Source organism: Nelumbo nucifera, chromosome 7 (assembly GCF_055504915.1).
Source record: "Nelumbo nucifera cultivar China Antique chromosome 7, China Antique-T2T, whole genome shotgun sequence".
Classification (NCBI taxonomy): domain Eukaryota; kingdom Viridiplantae; phylum Streptophyta; class Magnoliopsida; order Proteales; family Nelumbonaceae; genus Nelumbo; species Nelumbo nucifera.
In genome coordinates this window covers 7868607-7891924 of record NC_142655.1, presented here as the reverse complement: position 1 = coordinate 7891924, position 23318 = coordinate 7868607, and the positions used below count along the sequence as shown (strand labels likewise).

At 41.3% G+C, this 23318-nt stretch overlaps 1 protein-coding gene across 3 annotated transcripts in view; it reads left to right on the top strand.

Moving 5' to 3' along the window:
* ABCA1 (ATP-binding cassette A1) overlaps positions 1-23318 on the top strand; it is a 122056-nt gene that overhangs the window by 19030 nt on the left and 79708 nt on the right. For all 3 annotated transcript variants that reach the window (XM_088891699.1, XM_088891700.1, XM_088891701.1), the window contains 3 exons: positions 12736-12798; positions 20865-20951; positions 21481-21579. In XM_088891699.1, the coding sequence (XP_088747825.1) occupies positions 12736-12798; positions 20865-20951; positions 21481-21579 (249 nt within the window). The remainder of the gene's footprint in view (positions 1-12735; positions 12799-20864; positions 20952-21480; positions 21580-23318) is intronic.

Genomic DNA, 23318 nt, shown 5'->3' with positions numbered 1-23318 from the left:
AAAAATTTTGAGGACTCCAGTTTTTTTGGACAACTTAGACTGGATGATATGGTTGAAAGAATTCAACAACAACAATAGGTGGTCGAAGCAATGTGTTAGGATCCCATCAGCCAACCTAGAAGCCCAGGTCCATTCCAAAGGAGTCCTGATACTGGATGGGGAGAAAGCTACAATGATTGAGCATTAGAAGCACTGGTCAACAGCCTACGACTGAGTATACACTAGAAGATTCTCACACCACATCAACTAATCTATTGAGACCTGCACATGGGAATCAAAAGTTAGTTGCGATTTGCAACTTTGCAATAAAAAGTATAAATGGGAGAGATCCCTATGAGGGCATAAATACAAGCATTTTCCTTTCCATCTTCCTTTTTTTTGTAGGAGGTGTGCTATCCTCGAAGGAGCACCTGTTGGTGGGTAGTAACCCATCATTTGGTATCAAAGCTGTAGAGAACACTGATGTGGGCCCCACATCTGTGGTCCCACTTTGTCCGTAGGGCAGAACGTTCCTAGTCATCCTAGGGTTAGCTACTGTTATTCTAGTTATTTATTTTTCAGTTTTATATTATTGTGTTATGTAAATACCAAGGGCAGATGTGTCCTTTCATGTAACTAGCATAACCTATAAATATTAATAGAAGTGGCGGCGGCAGAATTATTCAGATTCTGTCATTCCTTTCAAAATTTGTGTTCTACTGCTCTCTCTCTACTCTTTCTCCTCTTTCCTCTTTACTTTCTCTTCCTTTTTTTTGTAGGAGGTGTGCTATCCTCGAAGGAGCACCTGTTGGTGGGTAGTAACCCATCATTTGGTATCAAAGCTGTAGAGAACACTGATGTGGGCCCCACATCTGTGGTCCCACTTTGTCCGTAGGGCAGAACGTTCCTAGTCATCCTAGGGTTAGCTACTGTTATTCTAGTTATTTATTTTTCAGTTTTATATTATTGTGTGTTATGTAAATACCAAGGGCAGATGTGTCCTTTCATGTAACTAGCATAACCTATAAATATTAATAGAAGTGGCGGCGGCAGAATTATTCAGATTCTGTCATTCCTTTCAAAATTTGTGTTCTACTGCTCTCTCTCTACTCTTTCTCCTCTTTCCTCTTTACTTTCTCTTCTTTTCGAACCTGAAATCTCTTAGTGTTCAAGACTGATAGCAGTCTTGAACAACTACTGAAAGCTGAAAAGGTGGAATTCGCAGACTTATTCTTGGAGATCGCTAGAAGTGCTAGCAGCTGTTAGAAGCTTATTATGGTTGCAGAGTGTTGGTGGTCAGGAAGGATCAGAGAAGACTAGGGTTTGGGTAACCTTAGAAGGCAGCGAACAATTTTTCCTTGTAAGTTATTTATTTTCTAAGAGAAGTTCTATCAGAGAAGATAGGTTGGACCTATCTAGAGAGGGAGGCCGAACCATTCTAGTGTTTTCTCCCTTCGATTCTCTAGGGTTTTACAGCAAACCCTACTGTTGGGCCGAACGGTCTCAGCCTTGTTTCTCTCTGCTCTAGGGTTTGAAAGTGATCTTGCGGCAAGCCCTAGTGTTAGACTGAACCTTGCGATCTACCTAGAGCTGTCCTCAAGTTTATTGTTAGCATTGGTCAGATTCTAGGGTTTCATATTAACCCTACTGCAAGCCTATCTATACGGTACTGATTGGATTGTGCAACGGAACTGTTCACTCTAAGGACTGATTAAAACCCTAATTCTGCCAAGAATATCAGACTTACTTCTAAGCTGTTTTCAGAGTCTTTTGGGGTTTTCGAACTCTCTTAAGGGGTGAGAACCCTACGGACAACTGCTTTTGCTAGTTGGTTTCAGATCAGAGTTATCTCAGTTTTGTGCACATACACTGTGAATACAGATCGGTTCTACACTGTTGTTGATTGTGATTGGTAGTCGAAGTGCTGTTTTTTGAGACTTGACCGAGATGGATTTTAAAAATCAGGCAGAAGGCAGCTTTGGGAACATCAGTTATGGTGGTGTTTCTGAGACGGGTGGTCAGATTACCACCGTAAAGTTTGATGGATCAAACTTTTTGGAATGGGCCCAATCAGCCATGATGGCTATTGGAGGAAGAGGAAATTAGGGTACCTCTTGGGAGATGTGAAAGAACCCCCCAAGGGAGATCCTACGTATACCAAGTGGATCCAAGAAAACTACTTGGTTATGACATGGCTGTGTAATTCTATGCAGCCTCATATTAGCCGCAATTACTTGTGGGCAAAGACAGCTAAGGAGATATGGGATGTGATGAAAGAAACTTATTCCCAACCCCTTAATGTTGCCAAAGCATATGAATTGAAATGTGAAGTGAAAAATCTTAAACAAGGAGAGAAACTGGTTTCAGTATATTTCTCTACCTTGCAGTCCCTGTGGCGTGAAATTGATCACTTAGAGACTCTTGAGTGGGAGAGTCCCAAAGATGCACAGATATATAGAAAGCAGGTTGAGACAAACCGGGTGTTTGAGTTTCTGGCGGGCCTAAATTCAGAGTATGATATTGTACGACAACGGATTTTGACTAGAGACAGTGTGACTCTCTCTCAGGCATACTCATTCGTACACAGTGAAGAGACCAGAATGAAAGTTATGATGCAGCCTTAGCCCCTCACACTAGCCTTTGTAGCGGTCACACCCAAATCAGGAGGTGATTCAGAGAAGGACAGGAGGAGGGAAGACAAGAAGGATGTGGTATGTGAACATTGTAAGAAACCCAAACATACAAAAGAAACATGTTGGAAACTGCATCCTCACTTGGTTCCTGCGAAGTTGAGAAGCAAGAAGGGCACTGCTCATGTGGCCGTGAACATTGATTCAACATCCTCCTCTAGCACAAGAGGAACACCTTTAGAGACCTTAGCTGCAGTTCGGGCTGCCCTAATACAGTTAGAAAAGGAAGTTGGAAATTCAGCTCAGCCACCGCAGTCACCATCAGCTCCTGCCACGTCTGCCTTCGCACATTCAGGTACTCGAGCTTCAGCCTACCATGCCTCAGCTCCAGGTACTACTGAACCTTGTTGGGTAATAGGTTCAGGTGCATCCGACCACATGACTAGCTTGCCTTCACTGTTCACCACTTACCATTTGTCTTTTGGTAGGGATAAAGTGTCTATTGCTGATGGCTCCCTGGTTCCTATTTATGGGAAGGGTGACATCAAGTTATCAGATACTATTTCCCTGTCATCTGTTTTGCATGTTCTTAAGCTTGACACTAATCTTCTTTCAGTCAGTAGTATTACCAAGCATATGAACTGCTCAGTAACCTTCTTCCCTGACCGATGTGTTTTTCAGGACTTGGAGACGAAGAAGGTGATTGGGACTGGCTGTGAGACAAATGGGATCTATCTGCTCGGGGAGAGGTTCCGTCAGGAAGAGTCAGTAGAGAAGGTGTCTTTTGTTTCTCAGAGTGTGAGTCCGGTTATGCTTTGGCATAACCGATTAGGTCATTTGTCCTTTCGATCTCTAAAGAGTCTGTTTCCAGCTTTGTTTGAGTCTGTTGAGTTGTCTCAGTTGCAGTGTGAAAGTTGTGAGTTTGCTAAGCATTGTAGAAAGCCTTATTTATTGAGCAATAAAAGGAGTAATAATTTTTTTGATATTGTGCATACTGATGTTTGGGGGCCTTATCACATCCCTTCCATGGGTGGGTACGGATATTTCTTGTTATTTGTTGATGACCATACCCGTTTTTCTTGGGTTTATCTCATGCGTTCACGAGATGAGGTACTTGCCTTGACCCAAAACTTTCACCAAATGGTCCTAACCCAATTTGTTGCCAAGATTAAAGTTCCCAGATCTGATAACGCAAAGGAATACTTTGCTAAACCATTGACATCTTACCTTCTCAATCATGGGGTTATCCACCAGAGCTCTTGCCCTCATACACCTCAGCAGAATGGAGTTGTAGAAAGGAAGAATAGGCACATCTTGGAAGTGGCTAGAAGTCTCATGTTTACTTCCAGTGTTCCTATTCGCTTCTGGGGTGATGCTATCCTCACGGCGGTATATCTTATTAATCGGGTCCCTTTCTCGGGTCCTTGATATGAGATCTCTTTTTTCCCTTCTATACCCTAGCGAGGAGTTGTTTTCTATTCCCCTTAAAACATTTGGTTGTACCTGCTTTGTTCAGCTTCTCGGACCCCATCACTCCAAGTTTGAACCCAAGGCCTCCAAATGCATTTTCCTTGGTTATGCACAAACTCAAAAGGGTTATTGCTGCTATGATCTCGTCTCCGGGAGGAAGTTTGTCTCCATGGATATCCTCGGGTTTCCCCTCAGGGGGAGAGTGGTGAGTGAAAGAATGGTAGGATCCATCTAATGGACGCCACAAAGGTTGCGGAATGGGTGGGCGAAAAAAAAAATTTCCTACCTTTTCCCAACTGGGAATCATATTCCCTAAATTTAGAATACAATATTCAAGGATCTACTTGAACCCTAATCAAACCAGATCTGTACCAAAAGATAAATGGGAGGATTATACCTGATCCGGAGAAGCGGTATCTCCCAAAGTTGGTGTTCACGCCCAAAGAATGCTCCAAGATCTGTCCCTGCTGAAGATGACACAGCTGTGGATGGAACAGAACCAGCAGGGTGCGTCCTACACACTGGATCCTTCACAAGAATCCCCTAGATGCACTAAACACTGAATTCTTTCAGTCTTTCTTGCAAGACTGATGTCAAGAACTGGTTTCTTGACTTTCTTTTCTACAAAGATCGAATCTTGCAATATTGCAGATGGCGGCGGCAGGAGGAGATCTCCAGAAACGAAAAAGGCTGAACTGTTTTTCTTTTCTGGAGAGTATGAGATCTAATCTCAAATCGCAGGAACCCTTCTTGCTATCTTGCTTGGTTCGAAATCTGATATTTCTTCCTCTTAGTTCGTTCGAAATCTCCTCCTTTCTTCTTGATTAAGAAATCTCCTCCTTAGGAGTTATCCCAATCCAAATCAGTATTTGGATAGGGGATGATCTTAATCCCTTTCCCAGATAGAGTTAGCTTACTCCTGATCTTATCAGGAGGTTACCAGATTCAAATCTGATTTGAATTTGGTCTCTAGGAGTGGATAGAGGTAAGAGCCCAATCCTTTTACTAACTTCAATCTAAAATTCGCCCCTTGGATGGGTGATCATATCAGCCCACCTCGAAATGGGCTTTTGGCCCATTAAGTGTTCAATGTTTAATTAGCTTCCAATCTGCTGCCCAGTTGGGCTTCTTTGTATGGCGTGGGACCCAAGCATTGATCTACACACCAGCCACATGGGTTCGGCCCAGCCTTTAATACAAGGCCCAGCCGAATTCACTAAACAACTCAATGAACCCCTTGAGTCCATCGTATGGACCCTATGGGCCCAACACTTGCATTAAGTGGTCCCTGGGCCAAGCCATCTTATAAAAACCCAGGGACTGTGGGCAGGTGCAAGATTAGCCCATCAGGTATTATCCTAAATGGTCTTACACTTAACCTCTCAGCCCTTAATGATCAAGCACTGCCCGACAAGAGAGGACCTCTCCCTCGGCTGCAAGGAACAGTGCCGCACTCTCCTCTCACATGGATCCCGGGAATTAAAACCATTTGCAAACATTTTGAAACCGTACATATATATGTAAATATATTAATTTTGCAAAACAAAATTCCAACGATTGAAATCAACTGCCGGCAGTTTGGTTTCCATCAGAGAGAGTGCATTCCCGATCATTACCCTTTGTCCGACAAAGTGGCTGATTCTGTCACTATGACCACCCACTCAGATGAATTCTCAAACTGCCCCAACATACCCAGGTTTTGATCCCCACTAAGGATCTCACTGATTGGCATATCAAAGGCAGCCTGATCCAGCACCTAGTGAAGTGTCATAATCGAGTCTAGGGGTCAGGTGTAACTTTCCAGTTTTGCCCATCTATCTCCAAGGTCCAGGGTAAGACTGGAAATCTGGTCCGGTTCAAGGATTCAAGTAATCCCATACTGCATGTGCCTCGGGTCTTACCCTGATGGCTGAGACAGGCCATCCCAACACTTGGTGGCACACCAGCATCAGCCTTGGCAGGATAAATCTCCCCAGACTTATCCAACGGCTGTGAACATTTAAAACTAACATGAGTCTCTACAAATGTCCAGTTTTAGGGTTTTACACAGAATTAAACCAAACAACATGAATCAAACATGCACTTTATTTATTTCCACTAAATAACAAAAGTACATCAAATTAGATTGAAGCTAAGGGCATACATAAACTGTCTAACAGTGAGAGTGGGGGTTTGAGTCCTTGTCCTCAAGGGGAGAGCAGTGAGAGTGGGGTAGTTCCTTTACCTATTCCATTGGGTGATGAGAGCTGCAATGGTGAGGGCGGTCAGAGGGGTCAGGAGTTAAGGGAGAGCTGCAATGGTGAGGGTAGTCAGAGGGATCAGGAGTTGAGGGTCTATCACAGGCGGTGCAGGCAGGTTGATCTCGATCATCAGTAGTCCAGGCCAGCTCCAATCTCATCTGCAACTCCAAATCCAGGTATTATAGTCCCGGGGCCCACAAAGACTTCCTCTATTGTTACCATTTCACCTCCTATAGATGACCTTGACCTTTCGATTGCCGTTCGTAAAGGGAAACGACATTGTACCACATCTACAACCCACTATATTTCCCAGTTCTTATCCTATGATCGCCTATCCCCTACCTACAGGTCCTACCTTAGTTCCATTTCCAATGTCCCTACTCCAAGAATAGTGCAAGAAGCCCTATCCGTCCCGGAATGGAAAGATGCAATGCAAGTTGAGATGGATGCCCTGTTGAAAAATAACACTTGGGATGTAGTTGATCTGCCCAAAGGAAAGAAACCAGTTGGATCCAGATGGGTATTTACGGTGAAGCATAATGCAGATGGCTCCATTGAGAGGTATAAGGCTCGGTTAGTTGCAAAAGGGTTCACACAGACTTATGGCATCGATTACTTGGAGACCGTTGCCCCGGTAGCCAAGATGACTACCATTCGGGTCCTATTATCTCTTGCAGCGAGTCACACTTGGCCTTTATACCAAATGGACGTGAAAAATGCTTTTCTGAATGGAGACCTGCAGGAAGAGGTTTACATGCGTTTGCCACCTGGATTCTATGATGCAGAAACAGGTAAGAAGGTTTGCCGGCTCAACAAGGCTTTGTATGGTTTGAAGCAGTCACCTAGGGCTTGGTTCGATAGATTCAGACTAGCCCTTGTGAAGTTTGGTTTCGTACAGGCTCTGTCAGATCATACTCTATTTATCAAGAGGGTAGAGTCCTCCCTAACACTATTGGTAGTATATGTTGATGATATTGTGGTGACAGGGAATGATTGCCATGAGATTGAGTCCCTTAAACAGCTCCGTCATCAGGAATTTGAGGTGAAAGACCTTGGTGTACTCCGGTATTTTTTGGGTATTGAGGTTGCTAGATCCAAACATGGGATCTTTATCTCTCAGAGGAAATATGTCCTACACCTGTTGGCAGAAACTGAAAAGTTAGGTGTCAAGCCTGCAGATACACCCATTGAACAGAACCACAGGATTAGTGCAGAGAGTGGGGAGCTTCTTGAAGACAAGGTTATGTTCCAACGTTTGGTGGGAAAGCTCCTATATCTCTGCCTCACTCGGCCAGATATTACTTATGCTGTTAGTGTTGTCAGCCAGTACATGCATTCTCCTAGAACCACACATCTTCTTGCGGCAGAAAGAATTTTAGCCTACTTGAAGAGATGCCCGGGTAGGGGTTTACTGTTCAAGAACAATAACCACATGAAGGTGGAGGTCTATACGGATGCCGATTGGGCTGGGAGTGTCGATGATAGAAGGTCTACCTCAGGATATTGTGCCCTTGTGGGAGGTAACCTTGTCTCCTGGAGAAGTAAGAAACAAAGTGTTCTCTCCCGGTCTAGTGCTGAAGCAGAATACAGGTCCATGGCTCACGGAGTGGCTGAAATCCTATGGCTAAGATCTCTACTTGAGGAGTTGGGTATTGAGTATGAGAAGCCCCTGATGCTGTATTGTGATAATCAAGCAGCTATTAACATAGCACATAATCCAGTGCAGCATGACAGAACCAAACACATTGAATTTGACTGACATTTTGTACGAGAGAGGGTCTCATCTCAAGAAGTATGCCTCCCTTACATCACATCCAGTATGCAACTAGCAGATATCCTCACTAAATCTGTGTCAAGAAAGAAGCTAGAGGCGGATCTATCCAAGTTGGGAATGATAAACATTTACTCCCAACTTGAGGGGGAGTGTAGAGAACACTGATGTAGGCCCCACAGCTGTGGTCCCACTCTGTCCGTAGGGCAGAATGTTCCTAGTCATCCTAGGGTTAGCTATTGTTATTCTAGTTGTTATTAATTTTTCAGTTTTATATTATTGTGTGTTATGTAAATACCAAGGGCAGATGTGTCCTTTCATGTAACTAGCATAACCTATAAATATTAATAGAAGTGGCGGGGGCAGAATTATTCAGATTCTGTCCTTCCTTTCAAAATTTCTGTTCTACTGCTCTTTCTCTACTCTTTCTCCTCTTTCTCCTCTTTCCTCTTCACCTTCTTTTCGAACCTGAAATCTCTTAGTGTTCAAGACTGATAGCAGTCTTGAACAACTACAAAAGCCACCATGTTGAACACTATGGTGTTGACAATCGAGGACAGGGTTGACCAACTTGAGGTTAGCTTGCTTGGTTTGATGGGGACATGAAGGAGATTAAGGTGGCTTTGGTGGCGGTGATGATTTAGCTCGAGAAGTTTTCTTTGATGGCAAGGCATGGGAATGAGTAAGAGGCTTTTTGTAGTGAGGGCCGCAAACAAAACCTAAGAGCACTTGTCAAGTTCGTCAAACTTGACTTTGTCTATTTCTCAGGCGAGGACCCTCTGTCCTGGATGCTCAAATTAGAGAAATATTTATACCATCAGACTTTGGGATATCAAAGAGTCTCGGGGGCTTCCATTTACCTAGAAGGAGATGCCAGTGGTTTAGATCATCTAATCCCCAATGTAGCTGGGCTGATTTTACAAAAGGCACTCTGTGCTAGATTTGGACCAACAACCTATGAGGACTTTGATGAGCTTTTGTCAAAACTTAGACAAATGGGGATGGTGAAGGAAGATCTGGTTGAGTTTGAGAAAATAGCAATTAAGGTTTCCGATTGGTTTGAGAAGGCCTTGGTGGGGAATTTTGTTTGGGGGGGTGTGGTGAAAGAGGAGATCGGACCGGAAGTGAAGTCTTGGAGGCCGACCATTATCATGGCAACAACTGGCCTAGCTCAACTACAGGAAGAAAAGTTGAACCGGGCCAAGAAGCTCACCTGATCGGTTGAACCAATACTTAAACACCCTGGTTTGAGATCAGACCATATAGGTCCAAACTCCAAACAACCCCAAGGGAGCAGCCCAACTCACTATACCCTTTAAATGTCTCATCGGGTTGAGATGCAATATCGTAGGGTGAAGGACTTATGCTACAATTGTGATGACAAGTTTGGGCCTGGGTACAAGTGCAAGGCCTAATAGGTCTACTTACTTGAGAAGGAAGACTCATACATGAATGCCCAATTGGGCCTAAAAACCCATAAAAAAAGGAGGGTGATGGTGAGTTAATGTGGATGGGGGCTCCTGAAATTTCTTTACAGGCCTTAATTGGCAAAATCTCTCCTTAGGCAATTTAGTTTTGAAGAATAAAGCTCTCTTAGGTAAATGGAAGGGATTAGGGAATTTAGTTTTGAAGAATAGAGCTCTCTTAGGTAAATGGTTGTGGAGGTGGCCCTTAGAACTGGAAAGGCTGTGGCATGAGGTGATAGAGAATACATGGCAGTTCAGGAAATGGATGGGATGCTGGTGTATCGCGTCGAGCCACGTTGGCAACTCCTTGGAAAGCAATTCAGAGTATCCTCCCTTTTTCCCTCAACTTTATCAGGTATGATGTCAATTCTGGTACTTATGTATTATTTTGGGAAGACATCTAGGTGGGCAATTCTGCCCTGAAGGACAGTTTCCCTTCTCTTTATTCCCTTTCTTGTCACAAGAATAAAGCAATCTCACACTTTCTTCCAACATCTGTTTCTCCTTCCTCTCTGGATTGGGACTTGAGGGATCATGAGCTTTCTTGTGTTTCAGACCTTTTGTCACTACTTGGAAGTGTTTGTCTGGACCCTCTCAGATCTTATGTAAGAATTTGGTCCCCTAATCCAAAAGGTTACTTCACGTGTGGCTCCTTCTTTAAGTCCCTTTGCTCTTCCTTGGGATAGTTGGGTTTTCCAACTAAGGAGATCTGGTCTAGACCTGTACCTCTTAAAATTATTATTTTCTGCTGGGAGGTGTTCTATAGGAAAATCAACACTTCAGACCTACTGCAGATGAGAAGGCCTTCCATGTGCTTGTCTCCTAATTGGTGTGTAATTTGCAGGGCTAATGGTGAGGATTTCTCTCACTTACTTTTAACCTGTTCTTTTTCTAATGCTATTTGGAGCTGGATCTTTGCCTTGTTTGGGTGCAGGTGGAATTTGGCTACAACTGTAGATCAGCTCTTTGACCCTTCCTTCTTTGTGTGGCCCACAAAGATTGGTAAAACAATGTGGAGATGCATTAGAGCTGCTGCTCTATGGACAATTGGGGAAGAAAGAAATGCGAGGATTTTCCAAGAGAATGAGAGAAATATTCAGAACATAAAGGATTGCATTTTGACGAGGGCAATCCATTGGCTTAGATCATTGGAATCCTTTAAAATATACTCCTTTGATGACATATGGAGGAATTGGATAGTTATGGCTAGTAGCAGTACTAGGAAGAGCAGGGTACCAGCTGTGTGGGTGCCTCCTTCTGAAGGCTGGACAAAGCTGAATTTTGATGGTAGCATCCAAGGAAATCCAGGTCCATCAGGGATAGGAGGGGTACTGAGAGATAAAGACAGAAATATCTTAGCTTTATTCTCAGGCTCCGTGGGTATAGGAGACTATTAGAGCTGAGCTTCTAGCGGCGGTACAAGGCATTCAGATTGCAGATCAGTTAGGAGTTAAGAATTTTCTTATTGAAGGAGATTCCAAAGTTGTCGTGGGTTGGTTAAAAAATCCAGATTCAGTTATTTGGTGCTACAGGGACATTATGAGGAAAGTTAAGTGGTTTTCAATGAACATGACTGTTAGTTCTCAGTGGGTGGGTAGAACAGCTAATGCCATAGTGGATGGGTTAGCTAAGCAAGGGGTATCAAGGGAACATTTATTCTGGGCAGCTCTGTAAACTTTCATTTCCAAGCCTAATGTAGTACTTTGTTGTTGTTGAGGAGTGGAACTAGCTCGTGCCTCTCTTTGGGCAGTCTGTATTGTAAACATCACTTTGTTTCCTCAGAATAAATTACCATTCATTTATCAAAAAAAAGAAAAATCTCTCCTTAAGCAGTATGAATTAAGTGGGTTCTTATGGATCGACTGGTGTTAGCTTTTATTGATAGCAGTAGCTTGCTTAATCTTGTGACATAATTACTCTCTAAACAACTAGGATTGGCAGTTCACCACTCTTAACCTTTTTTAGTCCAGGTGCCAATGGAGGCCAAATTGCTTGTGATGGCCTATGTAAGGGGTTGCAATTGAAAATACAAATAAACTTGTTTGAGGTGGACTTGTACCCACTACAGTTCTCAGGGGCTGATGTGATCTTTGGGGTGCAATGGTTGCACAAACTGGGAGAACATGACCATGGAATTCTACTTAAATGGGAATCCATTTTACTTGAAGGGAAATGGGCCAAGGTCTTCCCGATCTGAATGCATTCAGGCCCTTATCAAGACCAGACATCAGTCTCAGCAACCTGTGTTCATGAGTCATGACCTGGATCCTATGGGCCTCACCTAGTCTAGCTCTCAACAGGAAACCTGTAATGCCCCCTATGGCACCCAATTGTAAACCTTGCAGAAGCAGTTCTTAGATGTGTTCTAGGAGCCACAAGGGCTTCCATCAGTCTGTCCAAAAGATCGCCACAAACCTATCACACTCAGTTGTTGTGGACCGGTTAACTAAATACGGACATTTTGTAGCCCTATCCCACCTATACAGTGCCATCCAAGTGGCTGAAGCATATGTGAAATTGCACAGTACACCTGGGGCCATCTTATCTGACACATTCCTTAGCTGGCTTCACCATTTGATGAGCTATCACCCCCAATTGGTTGTCTAAACTCAAAACTGAGGTCCTTAATAGGTGTTTGGTGACTTAGAAGAGAAGGAGAATTGAAGAGCTTGAACTCTATTAAGACAAAATTCAACTAGCAGGTTGGGGAGAGGAGGTGCAAGGAAGAAAAAAGGAGATATGAGTCTGGTGCACAGCTGTTTGCTAGGAGGGAAGTTTGATTGGTAGAGTTGGAGTTTGGAGGGTTTTTGGAGTGTGTCGGGAAAAGGAATGTCTGATAGGATCTTGATTGTTGGTTGTATAGGTTCTTTTTTCTCTTTTTGGTGGGCATTTTATATGGTGTAGACACTCTGATTAGAAAGTGGGATGGGATGTTGGCTGTTCATATTTGGATTGGTGATGCGTTATTATCTTTGTTTATCTCTTCTATCTTTTTCTTTTAATGAATTTTCTTTTTATTATAAAAGATGATTTTTATTGTAATACCACAATATGTATATTGGAATTAGTATGCGCAAATGCTCTCTCTCTCTCTCTTTAATTTTTTTTTGTCATGTATAGTTTTCTTGAAGAATTGGGTTCCTTCTTAGTTTTATTAACAATTAATATTTGTGCTGTAGGATGAGATACGGAGGAGTTTGGGCATATGCCCGCAACATGATATTCTCTTTCCAGAGCTTACCGTAAGCGATTTTTTGGTTCTGACTTATGTTTGATTCTGTATCAGTTATTTTTTTTTTACTATGCTAACTAGGTAGAGGCCTTTGGAATTTTACCTGTTTTCTTTTGCTTCAAAGTTAAAATTGAAAAGGTGAAGTTCCATGTTTAAGTTTTTTGATGGTTTCACTAAAATTTTCTTTTGTTGTATATTACTGGAGGGTTTAGTAGTAGTTAATGGTGCCTCTATTTGTATTTCATATTTTTATTATTTATTGAAAATTCTGGTTTGTGATCTTAATTGTGGATGGAGTAGTCATACGAGCCACTTTTTTCCAACTTATTTTTCTTTTTTAGACAATTTTCTTGATCTATGTTAATTATACTTTTGATTGTAAGTAAAACCCGAATAGGACTTAAGAAATCAGCACTTCTGCTGGTACTCTAAGCAAAATGTTTTTTGTTTTTGTTTGTGACATTCTGACATCCATGTAGTTTTCTTCTTAATGCTTCTTAATGTTTTATTACATTCCATGTTATTTCAACCAAAGTTTATATTTTCAGTTTGCTATGTGAGTCTTTTAACTTCATGGTATAGTTTCCTTTTTTTTTCTCTCTGGAAGACACTTGAGGTTTTGACAATAGCCAAAATACATTTATATCTATTATAATTCGGCCTGCCTTTGAGTTCTGTTAGTCTGATAACAACCAAGAAGAGAGAAGAAGAAAGAAGAAAGAAAGAGAGAGAGAGAAAGGAGGAGAAAAGGAGAGAAGAAAAGTCTGGTTCGAATTATGGAAAGATCACATCTCCCATTCGGCCAGACATGTTTTATATTACTAACATAATGGAAAAGACACATGTGCCCTTATTTAAGTGAGGGACACTAGTTCTAATATAATATTACAGATCAACAACCTCAACATAAGTATAAGGACAGAAATACCCCTACACTAACACTCCCCCTCAAGTTGGTGAATATATAACATATAATCCCAGCTTGTTACGTATGTAGTCCACTCTTCCCCGACTCAACCCTTTTGCAAATAAGTCTGCCCACTGGTTCCCTGTGTTAACATATGCAGTGTCTATCACTCCATTCAGCACCTTCTCTCTCACAAAATGACAGTCAACCTCTATGTGCTTGGTTCTTTCATGAAACACCGGATTAGAAGACATATGAACCGCAACCTGATTGTCACAATAGAGCTTCATTGGAGTGTTAATATTGTATCCTATCTCCTGTAGAAGGTTCCTTAGCCACACTAATTCACAACCAGTATGTGCTATAGCTCTATATTCTGCCTCTGCATTGCTTCTCGCCACGACTGTCTGCTTCTTACTTTTCTATGTCATCAGATTACCCCCAAGAAAATTGCAATAGCCTGTGGTAGACCTCCTATTAGACATAGAACCGGCCCAATCAGCATCAGTATACCCTTCTATTTCAAGTTTTCCACCACTTTTGTATATCAAACCACGACCAGGGGCCCCTTTTAAATACCTCACAATTCTTAGAACCGCATCCCAATGAGGAACCAGAGGTTTCTGCATGAACTGACTTACCACACTAACCGCAAATGAAATATCTGGCCGGGTAATGGTTAGGTAGTTCAGCTTACCTACAAGTTGCCGGTATCTACCAAGGTCTTCAAACACTTCACCCATATCACTACTCAGCCTAGTATTTGTTTCCATAGGTGTTTTAGTTGGTTTAGCACCTAACAAACCTGTTTCCTCCAGCAAATCAAGTACATATTTCCTCTAACACAAATTAATACTATGTTTAGATCTTGCTACTTCTATCCCCAAGAAATATTTCAATTTACCAAGGTCCTTTGTTTGAAAATGTTCCTATTAGAAAAGTCTTCAACCTGTCAATGCCCATTTTATCATTCCCGGTAATAACAATATCATCTACATACACCACCAATAGGATTTTTCCTGCCTGAGAGTCATGACTGAAGATGGAATGATCAACTTGGCACTGTTTCATACCAAACTTCTTTACCACCTCACTGAACCTACCAAACCATGCTTGAGGAGACTGTTTAAGCCCATATATAGCCTTCTTTAGTCTGCATACCTTACCATCCTCCCCCTGAGCAACAAACCCTGGTGGTTGCTCCATGTAGACCTCCTCGAGCAAATCACCATGCAAAAAAGCATTCTTGATATCAAGCTGATAGAGGGGCCAATCATACATAGCAGCAAGAGAGATCACAACACGAACCGAACCTATCTTAGCAACTGGGGAGGTGGTCTCTGTGCAGTCAATACCATAGGTTTGGTAGTACCCTTTTGCAACCAATCGAGCTTTCAGGCGCTCAACACTACCATCGGGTAAATACTTAACAATATAAACCCACTTACAACCGACAACCTGCTTCCCAAGAGGAAGAGTGGTGAGGTCCCAAGTATGATTATGAATTAGAGGTGAGAGTTCTTCCATTGCACGACACCACTCTAGAGAGGCAAGGGCTTCCTAGACATCCTTAGGGACAACAACTGAGGATAACAAAGAGATAAACTGGCGATGGGAAGCAGAAAGGTGAGTGAGTGAAACATAATTAGAAATAGGATGAAGGGTACATGTGCGTTTACCTTTCCGCAAGGCAATGGGAAGATCAAGATCAGATACTGGGTTTGGGGTTGGTGTGGAAACAATTGCCGGATCTGTTGACGGTGATGGAGCCGGAGGAGTAGCAGCCGATACATGTGCGCGATGTGTATACACTTGACGGATAGGTGGGCGTTCAATAGGTGGTGGCACTGGAGGCAAGGACTTGGTCACGCCTGGAACAAGGGGAACAGAATCGGCAACTGGAAGTGGAAGAGGGGGAGGTGATGAGGAGGAAGAAGCATCACCGGAGCCCAAGAAAAACGGAGTAGACTCAAAGAAGGTAACATCAACACACACAAAGGAACATCGAGAACTAGGATGGTAACACTTATACCCTTTCTGGGTCCGGGAATAGCCAAGGAAGATGCACTTAATGGATCGTGCATCTAACTTGTCCTTCCCGGGGCCCAGATTATGGACGAAGCAGACACACCCAAAAACCCGAGGAGAAAGAGGAAACAGAGACAAGGTGGGAAACAAGGTAGTGAATGGGGAATGACCATCAAGAATAGACGTGGGCATCCGATTAATCAAGAAGCAAGAAGTAAGCCCCGCATCACTCCAAAAGGGTTTGGGAACATTCATGTGATGCATGAGGGATTGTGTTGTTTCCAAAAGATGGCGATTCTTTCTCTCAGCCACCCCTTTTTGTTGTGCGGTGTAGGTACATGAGGTCTGATGTATAATGCCATGTTGGTCCAAGTATTCTTGAAATGATGAAGATAAATATTCACGGCCATTATCAGAACGAAAAATTTTAATGTGAACACCAAATTGATTGTGAATCTCAGCATAAAATTTTTGGAAGATGGTAAACAATTCACTTCTTTCTTTCATTAAATAGAGCCACGTCATCCTTGAAAAATCATCAACAAAAATGACAAAATATCTATATCCATTGTATGACATCACTTTATAAGGACCCCAAACATCTGAATGAACCAAAGAAAAAGGACTCGACACATGGTTATCAACCCTAGGACTAAAGGGAACACGATGATGTTTCCCCAACTGACACGACTCACAATCTAAAACAAAAAGTTGACTCAACGAAGGAACCAAAGATTTCAAAACTTTTAGCGAAGGATGACCAAATCGACAGTGCCACTGGAGAGGAGAGAGGGATGACTGGAGAGCTGTTGATGTTCTTCCACCACCGTCAAGATAATGCAATCCACCGGCTTTATGCCCTCCACCAATCTTCATCTCCGTCTTGAGATCCTTAAAAACACACATAGAAGGGTAAAAAGTAATAGAGCAATTGAGTGACTTGGTCAACTTACTAACAGACATAAGGTTAAACGGAAATTTAGGGACATACAAAACTGAGGATAAAGATAAGGGGGTGAAGTTAACATTGCCAACACCACAAATCGAGGATGTGGAACCATTAGCAAGGGTAACAGATTGTGATGTTGAGCAATGAGAGAGGGAAGAAAACACACTTGGAGTTTCAGTCATGTGATCGGAGGCTCCAGAGTCAGTAATCCAGGGATTGGGTGTGGATGCCAAACAAGCCATACCTGAGTGTGCAAAAGTAGCCGTGTTCTGCTGAGATGTGGATTGGACAAACCTCTCATACTCATCACGGGGAACACTCACCATCTCCTTCCCGGGAACATCTGTGGATGTAGGAGGCATCTGATCAGCTAAACGATTCTCTTGTCTGAAACTGGTGTCACTAGTTAGGGCATGATTGGCCCAAGTTGAGTGTGGTCCATGCAAGTCATAGCAATAATTAATGGTATGTCCATCTATACCACAATGAGTACATCTCCTCGGACCCAAGCCACGTCCTCTGCCACGGGCTCCCCTTGAATCTCTACCTCCAGTATGACCACCACCACGGTTATATGTAGGTCCACCATCACTCCGGCCATATAATGGACCACTGCTACCACCACGGCCAGACTGAGCTCCTCAAGCTCCACCTCTAACACCACGACCCCTTGACACTGCAAAGGCTGATCTATCAGAGACATTAGAGTTCTCAGTAGATCCAATGGAAGTCCTCCGAAGTCGAGCAAACACCTCTTCTAAGGAAGGGAGAGCTGACCCTCCTAGTATCTGAGCCCGCACTGGTTCATACTCAGATTTCAGCCCCACCAAAAATCGAGTCACATCAAGCTGTTCTCTCTGTTGTTGCTGAATTTTGACATCAGAAGTGAGGGGGTGATAAACATTCAACTCATTACGAATGTTTCTCATACTAGCATAGTACTCCTTAAGACTCTGATCGCCCTGTTGCAGATTAAAGTATTCCTGATACAGCTGATATACTCTGGTTGTATTGTCTTGACCAGAATACAATTTCTTAGCCTGGTCCCACACATCTTTACATTAATCTTGGGTTCCATACTGTTCCATAACCATGTGATAATCTGTGCATCCTCTTGTTCCCAGTCTTCATACTCATGAGAATCAGTGGAGGGTTTCTCCTCCCTTATGTGTTTCACCTTCTTCTTTGCCTTCAGACAAACTTCTACAGGTTTAGCCCAAGGTACATAATTCTCTCCATTTAGTTTAATGGAGGTCATTTGAACATTCAGGTAGTCAGTAGGTATCATCACATTAGATTTGCTATTACTATTATCTCCCATTGCTGAATTCTGTTATTATTGAATTTGGCACACTGCACACTACTTGATCACACTGATCACACTGGTTTCAGCACTTGTTATTGCTGAAGGTTGCAGTCTTTACACCACAAACCCTACCCTACGACTACCTGAAATCTCACCACTATATGAGAACCACTCCCCCTTCAAATCACATAAAAAGTAGCATAAACCCCAGCACACTACAGTTTGAAATCCCATCATACGATCTGAAACATACTTCCTGTTTGATTCATAACAAAAATATGCATAGAAATCTCTTACCTCATCACCCGAAAAACAAACCACACAAGAAGAAAATCAGTCCACACAAGACACCCACTGCACCACACGAATCAGCCCTCTTCTCTTCATCGATTAGGGGAGGGCTTCTTAGAAACTACAGCAACCGACCATGAACAGCACAAATGGAGGCATAGAAACCTCCAAGGGAAGAGGGCGACCACTCCTTTTCAGCCGTCCCTTATCTCCAATCGATGGCAGAGAAATCAAGAGAAAACCCTAGATTGAGTGTGCAGAAAACAGAAATCTGGGCAGATCCGAGTTGCTTAGTTGTGCTCTGATACCATATTATAATTCGGCCTGCCTTTGAGTTCTGTTAGTCTGATAACTGCCAAGAAGAGAGAAGAAGAAAGAAGAAAGAAAGAGAGAGAGAAAGGAGGAGAAAAGGAGAGAAGAAAAGTCTGGTTCGAATTATGGAAAGATCACATCTCCCATTCGGCCAGACATGTTTTATATTACTAACATAATGGAAAAGACACATGTGCCCTTATTTAAGTGAGGGACACTAGTTCTAATATAATATTATAGATCAGCAACCTCAACATAAGTATAAAGACAGAAATACCCCTACACTAACAATATCAATCTTCTGTATATGTTTCGATACTCTACGTGTCCATAGATTCTCTTGATTTCATTTGGCTTTGTCATTAGAAGAAGTAATTTTGCCCATCCACCACGGTTTGCAAGGCTCCAATTGTGATTAACTATTGATTTGTTGCTGCATTATCTTAGATCTTCACCACCATTGCACATCTTGTACCTATCACTTTTGCATTGCACATTGTAGCATCCTTAGTTGTTCTTTGAGTCATGAATGTACTGTTTGGAGCATGTATCTAATGGGCTTTGCTGTCTCTACTGTTGTCCCCTTTGATTGCCAGACCTATAAATTTTATATTCATTTTCATGGGCTTTTCTGTCCCTACCATTGTTCTCAAAGATTCTATTCTTCTCCAATCAGCAGCGTAATATATTATCTATAAAAAAAGTACTCAGCAACATAATCTATGGACTACCACAGCCTGGAGAATCTTCCATTGAAGTCCTACCCTCAACATTGTAGTGTCCTCAGTAGTTCTTTGAGTCATGAATGTACTGTTGGGGGCATGTATCTCGTTCTTGGGTATCAATGTGAATTCAAATGGACAAGAACCTTATTATAATACCACTTGAAAGCATCTAAAAATCAATCAAAGGGACAATAAGATTCATAGTTATAAAATTAGGAAGAAACAATGACAATTTTTGTCTGTACACAGCAATGAGGAAGACGATAATTTGTTTGAGAAAAAATATTCACAACTTTCTATTTCTTTTTTGTTTCTGTATTTTTTTGACTTTCTTTATCTTTTTCATTCGAAAAGGGTTTATGTTAATGGTACAAAAGTTATTCACAACTATCTTACGTTAACCATATCTTATCTTATGGTTGCAGTTTTATTCACAAGTTTAGAGTCTCCATCCTGGTGGTTGCAATTTTACTACCTTATATTATGGTAACCATATATCTGCCAACCATACAAATCAGTTGTCGAAGCTCATCTTAAGTTGGATAGTTTGTTGTATTTATGGAACTTGGTCATTGGATATCTTGTGTTAGAGCTTATTCAAATCTCCTAATGCCCTAAAATATGAAATTGTTGGAGTGTTGAAGCTCTATTATGTATGATGAAAGAGGGTAATTTAGGAAGAAAATTCATAATCAGGGATTTTAATGTAATATTTTCCCCATTGAGGAGGACTATTTTGTAGTACAAAGCATCTCTCTCATAGTCTCATTTGAGACAGATAGATTTTCTTTGGTTCGTAGCCCCAATTTTTCTTTATCTTTCCCTAATTCTCTTCTTTCCTCTCTTCTCCCATGCCACTCATGACAACGGAAATAAAAAGGTCTCTAAATAAGTAATTAAGTTCAAAAAAGTCAAAATTACAACGGTTCAGTTTTAAATGAACACTAAAGAAATATAACTCCGTAGATGATTGAATAGTGGCTGGTTAACATGTGGAATTTTGGGTTCATCTTTGATCATGAACATTCTCACCTGTTGTTTGCACTACTTTTGCTCTCCTAACATATATGTGGTCACATTTTGTTAGGAAAGAGGAACAATTGACCTTTTGTCCAGTCTTGTACCAGCCTTTAATGTCTTCATATTTAATTTCATTGCTTTGGGGTTGATTTGGTATCTTTTTCCAGGCTAGTGGATTATTGGTGTTACTTTTTTTGGGTCCCACAACAGGACTTAAAAGGCTTTTATGTTTGTCTGTCTTAGCAAGTTTTTAATTGTCCTGTAACTTGTTTGGGGACTACAGTTCTTAAAAGGTTATAAAATTAGATTTGAGCATGCATTGGTGTCTATAGGGTTTTGGCAATAAAAATTTTTGTTTTTTTTGCCATAGTGGTACTGTCATCAGTGTTTCCCCTTCATTGTCTTCTTTCTCTTCTACTTTTCTTCTCTAATTTGTTAATAGGTATTTTCTCTTGGGTTGGCTTGCATTATGTGTGATTCTGGTAGCACTTTATTTGTATAGTGACACTAAATCTACATAAGAAATTGTACCTTACAGGTCAAGGAACATTTGGAAATATTTGCCATTTTGAAGGGGGGTGATGAAGGGTCATTGGACAACATTGTGACTGAAATGATTGATGAAGTAAGTTTGTAGTACTTGTGTAACCAATTATTCCATGAAATATTGTTGTGGTTTAAAATGTGTGTGCATCTTAAGAAATCTTTTGGATGAAGTTTGGTTGAGATGAGTTGACTACAGGCCCCTTTGCTAGTATGTACTAAACAGTGAAATCCCTTCTGTTGATAATTTAGGCAACCAAATAATTGATGGGTGGGTTGAATATTTGAACTCAGTAGAAGTTATTTAGAGTCAATAATTTATATTGGTACTATTTATTTATTTATTTGATATGGTAGTGTTTTGTATAAATTGCCTCACTGATACATAAATATACATGCCTTGCACATGGATATGCATGCCTTGGGGAAGAAAATTCTTACTCAGTCTGTGGACTTAATTAGAAGCATATTATCTTCAAGAAGTTTTTGTTAATTAAACAATTTCAATGACCCAATATTTTCTTTTCTTTTGCTCTTCAATCCTGCAAGCTTTTATTTTATTTTTTGTTTTATCCCTTTTAATAAGTTTATACTGATGATACCGTTGTCAGGTGGGTTTGGCAGATAAAGTCAACACAGTTGTTAGTTCTCTTTCTGGTGGCATGAAGAGAAAACTGTCTCTTGGAATTGCACTCATAGGAAATAGTAAGGTACATGGCATTTTCTTTTATGATGTTTAAAATTTATTAATCAAGAAGAATGATTTAAAGGAATCATACGCAATTGTTACCTCCTACCCATGTACAGGTAGAGGCCATGCACGGCACAGCCCAAGTCAATAAAATCATTTTGGAAAAACAAAGGATGATCAGCTAAGACTGAGTAAGGACCGATCATCAAAGAACAAGCAAGATCTTACTCCTCTTAAGCCTTTGTGCATATAGTGTCAGGAAGAGACAATTCCTACCTCATGCCATGCACGGCACAGCCCAAGTCAATAAAATCATTTTGGAAAAACAAAGGATGATCAGCTAAGACTGAGTAAGGACCGATCATCAAAGAACAAGCAAGATCTTACTCCTCTTAAGCCTTTGTACATATAGTGTCAGGAAGAGACAATTCCTACCTCATTCCTGGCTCTTGAGAACTTCAGTAGATTTGCATCTTTTCTCTAAAATCCTACAATTCCTTTTCCTCGATATAGCCCATATAATGACAAAAGGGAAAATTCTCGATGTAACAGGCCCTAGGGGAGCAAATAGTTTGCTGATTTTTTTGGGTCAATAACATTACATTTTATTAATATGAAAAATAAGCATGGTACAACAGAAAGCTATGGGAAGAGGTAAACTCTCTTAACCCTCCCCAAGAAAAAAAAAACAGGTTACAATACTGCTCAGAACATTTGTTCCCTTCCCACCCCTTGCTTAGCAAGTGCATCCGCATATGAGTTGGCACTTCTCTTTACCCATTGAATCTGAATTTCTACTCCCTGAGTTAACCATTTGAACTCCCTCTTTTCATTAGCAAATATCCATATTCTTTTCTTTTCCTTTTGCAACCTTTCTATAACCACATTAAAGTCTCCTTCTAGAATAATCTGTTGTACATTCAATTCCTTAACCTTCCTTGGCCCGTCCAATACTGCCATGATTTCAGCTCTAAGAGAACCCCTCACCCAAATAGGTCCGGAATACAGCACAATAACTTTCCCTTCCTCATATCTAAAGGTTCCTCCAATACCTGAAGGTCCTAGATTACCTTGACTGCTCCCATCAAATTTGAATTTGATAAATCTAGGGGCTGAGTTAGCCACTTCCAGTTTCTAATAAATACCTCTGTAGATATATCTTTAAACAGCTCTAATGATTTTACCCATTACATCACTTTGATAGTTGCAACATCAATTATTGCTTCTTTACTTCTTCCCTTTTCAGTAAAAATCCATGACTTCCTTTCTTCCCATATTGTCTAATAAATAGCAGCTTGTACACATGTCCACATTACACTGCCCATCTTCTTTGACCACCTAACAAAGGAAGAAGCAAACAAACCTTGTACACTTGGAGGGGGGGGGGGGGAGTCCAGCAGCAACCAAACAAAGAAAAGAACCAATCTCAAATAGCAGAAGCAAAAGCACATGAGATTAAGAATGTCCCAACAATCTTGATAAAAAGCCATTGTAAAACCATCTAGACCCGGTACTTAGATCTATTCATAGAGAATATTGCTTCCTTTATTTCCTCTAGATCAATACTCCTTTCAATCCATAACTTCAACTCCTCAAATAATTTGGGCCAAACCAATCCATATAACTACAATTAATTCTCTAGGGGTCTCCTGTATATGGATTTAAAATGTTTCACAAATGCCCTTGCAATCTCCAAATGTTGTGCGAGTCACTGCATTAATCTCCAATTCTATATGAATTTCTCCTTCTTCCAACTAA